Source organism: Hipposideros armiger, unplaced genomic scaffold, assembly GCF_001890085.2.
Source record: "Hipposideros armiger isolate ML-2016 unplaced genomic scaffold, ASM189008v1 scaffold_8, whole genome shotgun sequence".
Taxonomy (NCBI): Eukaryota; Metazoa; Chordata; class Mammalia; order Chiroptera; family Hipposideridae; genus Hipposideros; species Hipposideros armiger.
The window spans coordinates 7,389,320-7,400,993 of NW_017731358.1; the positions used below are offsets into that span (position 1 = coordinate 7,389,320).

General features: G+C 36.8%; 1 protein-coding gene across 4 annotated transcripts in view; it reads right to left on the reverse strand.

Annotated features, from left to right (window-relative positions):
• The window catches only part of SLC15A2 (solute carrier family 15 member 2), a 33,439-nt gene extending 22,482 nt beyond the window's left edge, over positions 1–10,957 (reverse strand). Inside the window, exons 1-5 of one of the 4 annotated variants that reach the window (XM_019650309.1) lie at positions 10,710–10,957; positions 8,652–8,739; positions 7,878–8,019; positions 3,002–3,094; positions 1,785–1,884 (exon numbers count right to left, since the gene is read on the reverse strand). In XM_019650309.1, coding sequence (XP_019505854.1) covers positions 1,785–1,884; positions 3,002–3,094; positions 7,878–8,019; positions 8,652–8,739; positions 10,710–10,847 — 561 coding nt within the window. In that variant the 5' untranslated portion in view covers positions 10,848–10,957. The remainder of the gene's footprint in view (positions 1–1,784; positions 1,885–3,001; positions 3,095–7,877; positions 8,020–8,651; positions 8,740–10,709) is intronic. The other 3 variants (XM_019650318.1, XM_019650325.1, XM_019650335.1) reach the window with 3 other exon arrangements.
• Between the last annotated feature and the right edge of the window lie 717 nt (positions 10,958–11,674).

Consider the following 11,674-nt stretch of genomic DNA (forward strand, 5'->3'; position numbering starts at 1 on the left):
ATTGCCTCCACGGTGTCTGAATATGACAGTAGGTATTTTAAAACATATCTGGCTGACCCCAGCCAAACACTTGCCCATCTTTCAAACCCAAGTTACAAGTATCTTTAACAATGTTTTACCCCTTTACCTCAGCAAAAATGATCATATTGTATACTATGCCACTACAGTGTCTTAAACATATCTATCCTAATATTAATTTCTTTGCATTAAATGTCTGTTTCTTTCAGTAGGTTGTGAGTTCCTTTAGGGCAGAAATCACACTTTACTCATTTCTGTAATCCCCACTACCCAGCATAGCACCTGAAAATATTACAGGCTCAATAAATAGTTATTGACTGAATTAAGTGAATGATTGATTAAGCAACGGATTTTGTGGACTGTGCAATAGGAATAAGATTAGAACACAGGACAGTGGGGTAAACTGTTGATCAATAGAAAAATTTACCCAGTGCTTATGGGAAATCTGCCAGGGAGTATAAAAGAAAGTCCATAGGCTTAGAAGTGGCTGGTGGAAAGTTGGAGGCGGGTTTGTCCCATTATTGAATATCTTTGTGGAGCAGTTACCAAATGAAGCAACTTTCAAATGCAGTTGCTAATGCAGCAACTTTCAAATGAAGTTGCTGATGCTTTATTCATTGCATTGTGCTTCATTCTGGCACCCCAGAACTTTTCCTGACACATTAGCACAATCTGTCTTTCCCCATTTTCTATTTATGGTCTGTTTCTTTTCCTCTTTTGGTCCCCAATTAAACCTCATTCCACTCATCTATTTGTATAGTTAATTGTGCTGCATAGAATCCCACTTGCCAAAGTTTTGTTATTTCTCCAAATTTAGCAAACAATTATGGTCTATGGACCCACAGACAGATATAGAATTTAAAATGATTACTCAAATGGTCTGAAGGGTAAGAGATCATTTGAGTTATGGCCACAGGAAGACAGAACACACCGATAGAACAGAGAGAGAAAAACGAGAAGCATGATAAATAGCTATAGATGAGGAAATAGACACATGAAGACAGACAAAAAATAAAACTGAGAGCAAAAGAGAGGAAGCCAGAAATGATGTCTGATCTAACAATAGATTCTTTCTCTTGCCTATTTGTCACTGCTTCCTCATATGGGTTCATTTTTACCTTATTCATACTGTTGTTTTCCTCATTGACAATGGAAAGTATATAGGAAAAGAGAGAATAATTATCTAGACGAGTTCATCTATAGAAACTCATTCTGTTTTATTCCAAATGGTCATTTTCCCTTTTCATAGAATCTCAAATTTAGAGATGCTTAAGTAATCTCTACACCATTCTTTCCCTCCCATTCCCAAAATACTTACCACGTTTCTTCTTAAATACCTTAAGTGAGAGTAAACTCAAGACTTCAAACTCTGACTGTTTGAAGTTTTTCCTTTCATTAAACAAAAAGCTAGTTTCCTATAAGCTTTCACTCATTGGTCTCAGGTTTAATTACTGACATCTGTACAATATCTATAGAGAGCTGAAATATTCTCTTTAATTATTATCTTGTCCAGGCTAAGTATCTCCATTTCTTCAATCTTTCTTCATAAGATATGTCTTTTAGTCCCATCCACCACCCTCATCATTTTCCTTTAGAAGTTTTTCTGCTTTTTTCTCTCTATTAAGGACCAGTACCTAGAATGGAACATAACTCCCCAGATAACATCTTACCAGTGAATTACTTTGATATTGGCAAATGGCTACTTTCTAGGTATCTTTGTTAATGCTGGCTCTATATTCTTAAAATACAGGAATAACAGGACTCACATGTTTTTGTTCAAACTGGTCTCCACCAAAAGCTGCCACACAGGGTTTGATACCTCCTGTTCCCAAAGCTATTAGACTCAGACCGACCAATGATAAGACTCTGAAATGAAGAGGTGAGAATACTAACTATACTGATATTAAACACAACATAGAAGTTGAATATAGAGCTACAGGAAGACAAAAAAAGTACACACAGGCAAATACCCCCTTACATTTCTAACCTGTGGGCACTTTTCATCTGTCTTCACTCCTAGGAAGAACTTGAGGATACTTATGATCTTTATGACCCTGAGCCTCTGCCAGAAAGTATTTATTGCATGGGAAAATTTGTCCCTGATGTTCCTATTTACCCTTTGTGTACAACAGATAGAAGCATATCCTGAAGGAACTTTAAAATTAAACCTCTGGTTCTCAATCTTCCTTAGTCAAAGGGACACTTCAATAGAAAGACCTTATAAACCATTAATCCCACATACCCTTACTAACCACAAAACAAAATGTTAAAATTCTTCATAATTTGTAGACACATCACTGATTTTTTGATGGGACACCAATAAGGAGGTGTCTATTATTTATTAAATTTCAAACAAAATTCTTAACTAATTGCAAAATGCATGCGTAGGCACATTATAAACATGACTACATATGGCCGGCTTCTTGAACAACTATAATCCTCTATACTGACTGAACTAATAGACATCAGAATATATCAAATGCTTCTTGCTCCATAAACATCAATAGCTTTAGCAAAAAATGGATAGAGCAACTGGAATATGTGAAACTACACAAAATGGAAATATCCACGCTTTGAATATGACCTCTACCAGGTATTATAAGGAACTATTACAGACATTTTTTTTTAACCCTGGTAAAATACAGATGTATGGTGAGGTGAATAGGTGAGGGAATATGGAGGGCATGAAGGTTTTAATGATTGTCTTCAAGCATATGATGAATTTTTATGCAGAGGATGTTAATTAGGTGTTCTACAAGTTCCCAAATGTGTAATAAAAACAAATGAGCTCAGATAAAGTAGGAAAAAATTCAACTGGTCATAAAATGATTTTTTTCTTAACCAATCTGGTAATAAAATAGTAGGTTAGAAAATAAAGGGACACCTCTCATTAAAAAAAAAAAAGAATCTGTAATGAATGTGTGAGACATTTACCTATCTAATGGAAGAAAAGTGGTTCAGTTTATCCCATGATTTTACTTACGTGTGTACCATGTGTCCCCCCAGTATTGGTAAGGCACCCAATGATTTGATCATGTGGCCAAGCACATATACCAAGGAGAGAGAGATAATTGTCCTGTGGAGAGAGTTAAATCAGTCAGTCTGCAGACAGAATTCAGAGACTTGGGTAATATATACTCAGAGTTCATACTGTCCTCAGTGCCAGGATAAATGGAGTGGGAGGAGGAAGAGGTGGAGGAGGAAAAAATTACCTGAGAAATGCAAATAGAAATAATAATGGTGAATGAAGTAAACAGACTAGAAAAAGAGAGACGAAGTCTTTACCCTGTAGTGTTAGAGGTAATGGACATTCTCTTCAAGCTCCTTTCCCATGCCTGACCTCTCTTTCCCCCTCTCCCCACCATCACTCTACACATACACAGAGCATCCCTGCTCTGGTACAGATATACTAAGACCAGGTAGCGAGTGATGATGTTTTAAAGTAGGAGAATCAGAAGAACAGGATACTTTGAGATGTTTTGCTTAAGGAATGTCTTTGGTTCTAGAAATTGATAGGAGTCAAGGAAGAACTCCAATTAAACAGGAGAAAGGGATGGCTAATACAAAGAATTTATCTCAACCCAACCACTAAGATATATAGAGAGGTAAAGAGCTGTCAGATTCAGTCTGGTCACTTGAACACTTGGGTTAATTATAATCCCTGCCACAGTTTCCTCATGGACAAGATACCAAGAATAAGGAAGGAGCCAGAGACTTTGAATAGACTGTTCAATGATAAAGATCATGCAGCTGGAAGGAACTTCCTTTTGTGTTGTTTTTCTAAGATATCTGAATGGAAAATAAAAAGCAGGAGAGTGAGGAATTCCAGTAAGAACATATGTAGAAATATACACATTGAAATACTGCACACTACCACAAATACAATATACTCCTTATGTATATTACCACCCTTGCATTCTCTTTATACGTAAGTAGAATGTTAGTACTAGAAAGAACGTTGGAAATTATATAGTTTACATCAATGATTTTTAAGTGTAATATACTAATGTGGAATATCAAGAATGGAATGAAGGTATCAGAGAGAGGCTGGAGATACCAGAAATTTTAGGATACGGATTTCTCATTCAAATGCCTAACTTTCCTAGGCTGACTCTCCAAAGAAGGGGTCTTAAAAGGTTTATAATGGCAAGTAGAGAATAAGAAGTTGAGTGACTGAGCTAGGGCTAATTAATATCAGAACGAGGGGGTAGGTTTTCACAAAAGCCTTTTTATGGAGTTTTATGGAGTCTTCTAGAAAAAAATTATCTTTGTTAGAATAAAAAGAATAAGTAGAAAGAAAGGGAATAAAAAGGGACTGAAAAAATGCCAGCTCTAATAAACCCAAAAGAGATAATCTATGTTAGATCATCAGCGAGAAAAATAAAAATGTATCTGAGCTGGAGTAATAGACTCTGAGTAGGAAGATCAGAGCAATATCAGATTATTAGACTAAATGAAAAAAAAAGAAGTGTAAGTGGCTTAGAAGGAAAATAGACAACCTTGTAGATGAAAGCCTCATGGAATTAGTCTAGGATATGAAGACTGTAAGAGAGGAAGCTAATGGCAGGAAATTATAATATAAGGAAAAAGAAGTCAAGAGAGACTTGGAAATTCCACATTTGAAATGAGATCATTGGGGTCACTGTAATTCTCACCACATGACGCAGAACTAATGTTTTAGATAGACTTGACCAATCTTCCATTTGCAAATGAGGAAAGTGAAATCCAGAGATATCGAAGGACATTCCTAAAGTGACATTCTAATTAGTAGTGATTGGGGTTAAGCCTAGAACTTCTTTTTCTAACTCATGGTCCAGTGTTCCTTCAGTTTTATCAAAAACAAGTTAATGTGGAAAAAGGAAAGGGAAGAGGAAGAATTTTTAAATATTATTTCACCATCACAGTTATTTTTAATTAGAGCTTAGGAACTGAGAAGGAATATGCGCAGTGATGACAGAGGAAGAGACCTAGCATGAAGAAAGTCATCTCTGATCAGACAAAAAAAGATGGAAGGGGTCAAAGACATGCTATCCACCCTTTCAGAGAAAGAGAAAGGAGAAGTGTAGAGAAAACATCTAAAACCGTATTTGGCAATAAACTTATTTAAGAGAGTGGTTGCAAGTGATTTCCAAGGTTGAGTCCAGACTGATAGGCATGGGTTACAGGGAATAAAAACCAACACTAGGATTAAAAGTCATTTTCACCCCTGCCCACACTATCCTCAGTCTTGTGCCTACATCTCAGTATCTGACAGTGAATATATTTATTAACTGAAATACTTATCAGGCACTCTTCTAGGTGCTGTGGATAAAAATATAAATGAGACTTTGTTCTCTAAGTGTTCGGAAGAAAATAGATTTATACAAAAATAATTATAAGATAGAGTTTGGTAAATGACTTATGCTATAAATGATTTATACTATATGAGGGTAAAAAACATATGAGAGTAAAAGACATACCCTAGAGAAATGCCTACATGCAGGAAAGAGTGAAGTAAACAAAAGGCAAAAGAGGAGCCCAATAAGGAAGAGTCCAAAAAAGTATAAGGAAGAGAACCAGAAAATAGTGTTAAGGAAGACCAGGAAATTTCAAGAATATAGGAGTGATAAACAGACTGAAATGTTAAAACAAGTTCAAAGTGAATAAGAATTTAGAAAAAAACCACTGGAATTTGTTAACAAAGAGATAGATCCCTACCAATGACATTAAAGATAGAAAATTCAATAGGATAAACATATGATTTATGCTATATTTTATTGTACTTACCAAACTCTGCTCTGTATTAAAGCTAGTTGACTATGAAAAATGTGAAGCAGGTATTTATGTCTTATTCATCTCTTTATCCCCCATGTTTCTTTGAACAAATAGAAGATGTTTGATTAACATTTATTGAATTAAACCCTATCAGATTAAACTGAATTTAATTGGATTCTATTGCACTGCATTATATTACTCTGCCCTAAGGAATAATAATGAAGAGTGAGAAAGGAAGGCAACAAATATAGATGATTCTTTTCAAAATTTGGAGATAATGGTAATAAGACAAAGAAGACAAAAAAGGGGAATTTAATAATTGTTTGTTTAAAGCTATCAGAGCTTTGCACTTGCTTCTAGGTAGAGGAAATGACTGTCTCTGAGGGAGAATTTGAAGGCAAGAGAGGAGAATATTCAGGGTACAAAAACCCTAGGGAGGGTGACCTAGGTATTGGTGATACCTATGTAAAAATTCATCGAACTGTACACTTAAGACTTCTAGATTTGTATACTTTATGTAACTTATACCTCAACAAAAATAAATTTTTGAAAAAATAAAGGATATCTCAAAAAGGATTGAGATTGAGGGCATAAGTCAAGGTTGTTAATTAAATTTCCTCTGAAATAGGCAGGGAACTAATATTCACCAAATCCTGGAACTATATATCCTCAATTTTAAAAGAAGTCATTTAAAAAATAAAGTCCTGGGGCTGGCCGAGTGGCTCAGTTAGTTAAGAGCTCGCTCAAGAGTGTGAGCTCTGAGCAACAAGGTCGCCGGTTCGATTTCCCGAGCTGAGCTGCCAACAGCTGCCATGATCAGTTAATAAATAAATAAATAAATAAAAAGATAAAAAATAAAGTCCTAGTGGTGTATGTGAGTCTTTTATTCTATAACTGAATAGAGACCATGCCTTCTACTTTATATCTACACATAGTTACCATGGACTTGGTCACTAAAACTACACAAGTAGCAAACACAGATCTCAGTCACCTACCCACCATCCCTCTCTCAGGTCAAAAATCTGTGTTTAGTACTGTGTTGTATCAATAGTTGTAGCTATAGAGAAGGTGCTGATTAAACACTTTAGAACAATGAGTAGAGAGAGACCAAAGTGAAATATCAACAAGTGTTTACCTTGCAACACTAGGTCCACAAGATATCCTGAAAAAATATTCCATGGTCACACAAGTTTGGAATACACTATATGCAATAACCTTCCCTTTGCTGTTTTATAGTGCATATTAGCATGTTCATGGCTACAAGAAGTCATGCAGTAAAGAAACATTTTCCAGCTTTGTTCAGCCTAGTATTTTCCAAACGTATTTGACCATGAGCTCTTTATCTTCCCACATACCACTCATTATATCCTATACAACTGACTTTCAACAGAGTGTACTTTGAGAAATGCTAATTTAGACAAATCAATACATCTATAAGTCCATAGAAAATAACTGGGTGATGGATAGTTAAGGTCCATCTTTAGCTTATGAAGATAATGTTATAGGGGGCAACTATAACATTATCTTATAAATGTCTCTTGGTGCTATTTTCAGGGAATTAAAAGATACTGAACTGAATAGACCTTTTGTCTAACTCATGAAAATATTTACTCATATATTCTTAAGAAGGTAACTACAGAAAAAAGTTAAAGAAAAGATGGTAAAACAAGAAAAGAAAAGATGGTAAGAAAGCTGAAAAGAGGGTCTCATAAGAAGATACTAAATGAGTTGGGATGATTTAATATGAAAGAAGAGAATAACTATAATGAGGCCTCTAATAAAATTATACATTTTCTGGTGCATGGCAATCTTCATTGCCTCTGAGATCAGAACAAGAATTGGTCTTAAACTACAGAATAGGAAATTAAAATTAAAATTAAGAAAAAAAGAAAAACAAAATAACTCCTGACTGAAGAGGATGTAAAAATATTGGAAAAACTGATAATGAAGAGAAATAGCCTTTCCGTGTTGCCAGTCTTAGAGAGGCTCTTATTTGTCATGGATGATATAAGTATGTTTTTGCTTGGAAGAAAAGGCTAGAAGTGGTAACCTCTGTACAATTAATCTGTGCAGCTTCTGGGGATATGATCTTCCATTTTCCTTACTTGAATTTTCCCAACCATGAGTCAGCAATGGCTGCTCCCAGGATGGGAGTGATATAACAGAGGCTACTGAAGGCATGGTATACAGATGTGGAGGTGTCTTCACTCCAGTGCAGGAAATACAGGAAATACAGGGTCAGCACAGCTGAGACAAAAAAATAAAAGGTAAAATAAGATGGATGCATTCAAGTGACTTAAGGAGTAGAAGTACATTTGATCTCTGGTCTTTGAAGGCGATCTTGACCTTCAACACTCCAATCAGTGAAGTGACTGAGGGGTGACTGCCAGGCAGTAGAAGCAGGGCCCATGGGAGTTGTGAATAGTGTGTGTGTGTGTGTGTGGGAGGGGCAATACTTAGTGTACAAATACAGTACTCCTCCATTCAGTCCATGTGCACACATAGCATCATTTAGGCCAATCACAAAGCTAACATGGTGCTCTTTCCAATATCCCTTCTTTTTCCTTCCCAGCAACAATCTAGTTCATACAACTGAGGAACAGACATGAAGACTGGAACTCAAATAACAAGTGTTTTCCCACTTATATTCTCACAGACTGTGTTCTGGTTTCTAGTAGGCCTTTCTGTACTTGGCCTGCATGAGTCACTAGGTGAAATCCCACGAGGTGTTTATTGGAAGTACTGGGAAAAGGAAAGGACCAATTTGGATGAAGGCAGAAAAAGTGGATAGGGAAATAAGTACATATAAGGAGACCAGATGTTATAAACATCGGGTGAGGGCAAGTGGGGAAGAGTAAAACTCTGAGACACAAAATTACCTTTCATGCCATAGAAGGAAAAGCGCTCACAGAATTCATTCACCACGATGAAGGCAATGCTCAGTGGATAGTTGGAGCCACAGATTTTCTATGAAACAGAAGGATAGTGGTTCAAGCATGAGCTTTTTCTCCCTATTTAAGCCACTAGAGGGCTGGCCGAGTGGCTCTGTTGGTTAAGAGCTTGCTCAAGAGTTTGAGCTCTGAGCAACAGTGGTTCGATTCCCAGCCCAAGCTGAGTTGCCACTGAGCTGCCAACAGGTGGCAGAATGGCTCAGCTAAAACAAACAAACAAAAATAAACAACAACAACAAAAATAAACCACTAGATTGTTCCACAACAGAAACATTCATTTATGTTAAATCATTATGATAGGTACTGTGAAGCAATGGTGACTACTCTTCACGAAACAACTATTATGATACTAACAGTCTTTACATCGCTGAAACTATCCTGAATATTACTTTGTTCCTCATTCTTTTTTTTTTTTTTTTGTTCCTCATTCTTTAGACAAGGAACTTCTCAGACATTCTTGATCCAGGATCTGCTTATCTTCTCACCAACTACTAACTGAAAAGCCTGGGCTCTGGGCAGAATAATCATACTTATTTCTCGGAACAGGACAACACAGTGGTCTATGGAGCACTTAATGTCCAAGCAGGTACATTTAGATGCCAGTGACCTGCTTAGCCCCACTGTGGGCACTGACCGCTCTTGTCCCCCACCTGCCTTGTCCACCTTGCTAGGCAGACTGTTGGCAATATGATGGCTTCTCATTCAGAGGCTGCTGGAGCCAAGGTCAGAGCCCAACATAGACGCCTAAAGGTAAGCTGATCGATCACCCTGACTTTGGGCAGAGCGTTCTTAAATCTTGTAAAATTAAATGTCCATTCTTCCCATGAAAGAGGTTCAATAATATTTTCTTGTTAATCCTATTGGACATTAAAAGGACTATGCTATTTCCTGCATTATATCAGTCAGAATATAAGGAATGTTATGTTTTATTTCAAATCCCTACCCATTATAATAGCCCAACTAACATAAGATGGGGATGAAGATACCGGTCCTTGGGAGAGTCAAATCTTATCATGAGGTTTATTTCGCCTCCTTTTCATAAGAAATGTATGCATGCTTGTAAGCAGCCTTTAATAGTTTGGGACCAAATAGATAAAGTAATAAATTACTTTAAAAGAATAATGTTTTTATTCTTTTACTCATATGGAGAAACAACCCTCTTAAATATTAAGGTATGTTAATGTATGATAAGAACTTGCTTGAAAGACACAATGAAGTGGCTTCTTACCTTCCAAGCTCACTAGCTACATAACACTGTCACCGGCTGTGTTAGCATACTGACCTTGGCCTTGTTATTACACCCGTCTTTATGCTTCAGTTCTGTTATGCCAAAGAAATGAGAATACTACCACCTCTTGGCCCTTATTAAGAACTCAGTAAATATTGGCTAATATTACTAATCCTCTCCACTATATATTTTGATGTGAGGACTGAGTGTGATAATGAATTTGAGTGTTTTAGCAAGTATATAATGCAAAACATTATTATTACTTCTTTGTTTCTCTGTCCTGTCTCCCACTGTCAACTGGAACACATAGTAACAGAGGCTGGATCTATTCTAAAACTGCATTTGGTGTCCAGCATAAGACTCTGCACACAGGGGGAACTAAGGGCTGAGTTTTTATATTGGTTAAAAAAAAAGAACAATCACACACAGTTCTCCAGAGACGCGTGCTTGCCAAGTTTCCCTGGACATTCAGATTGCTTTTTTCTTTTTTTAATTCGCACCAGAGAAACTCAGAATATACAATGAAATACAGCAAAGTCCTGGATCCCAAACGAACTTTGACTACTTCTTGCTGCTGCTTCCTCTCCTAAGTAAAGGAAACCTCTGTTTATATTTGGTTTTCAGGTTAATTCTAACTCCAAAAAATAATAGTTTTTAATAACCTAATCCAGCTCAGCTGAAGCTCCGAGAGGTCAAGGAAGAGAAGCAAATGAGCAAGTCTTTTCTTGTCAGAGGCAGAACTGATTCTGGGGACTCACCGGAGGTGGCTTCTTTGGGAGGCTGGGGGGTTGAGGTGATGCCTCATCAGTGGAGACAGGTAAAAAAAAAGTTTCCTTGGACTCGTTTTTCCGGAAGGGGTTCATAGCTGGCTCCTTACTCTCTCTCTCCTCAAGCATTTGGCTATGGTAGGAACTTGAGACAGCTGCCAGATTACTGTGAAAAGGGGGACTGGGAGGGGAAGGGGGGTGGCTTCAGTAACTAGGTTTAACCCTGTGGGTGTTGGCTTCAGCAGCTGCCTGGCCCAGAGCAAAGCACAAAGCCATAGGAAAAGAAAAGGGTTGGGTCTCAGAGACTAGTTCAGAAAAGTAATTATATAAAAGGTAAAGCACAGCGAAATGAGAACCACACATCACAAGACAGGATAAGACAATGCTGGAAAATTGCCAAAGAATGAAGAATAGTTAAGGGTACAACCCTCAGCATAGATTTAAACATTGATTTCAGGATAACAATAGCTGCTATTTACTGAACACCTATTATGGGTAAGGTTAATATATATATGAATTACATATATATTATCTATCTACCTATTCTAATTCTTATTACTGGACCCATTTTATAGGAACAAATGCCCCGAGGTAAGTAATTTGTCCAAAGTCATGTGGCCAGTAGGTGGCAGAACTGGAATTTCACCATGACAGATAAAAAGATTGGTATTAGTAAATTGAAGAGGGAAAGCCAACACAAAATTGCATTTGAAAAGAGAGAAAAGATGTTGGTTTTGGTTTTCAACATAATAAAGTTCAACTAGAAATATCCTATAAGCAATTATAGAGGTGGGGCTAAAGAAAACGAGACAAAAGGATTGGTGATGTACATTGGGAATCATTCTGCTAGGCTACAATCATGCCCTGTGTTTTCATCACTTCAAGATTATTCCATCATTTCATTAATAAATAAAATTTAATTTTAGCAAAAACTATGAACCAGTTTCTTTCTAGGT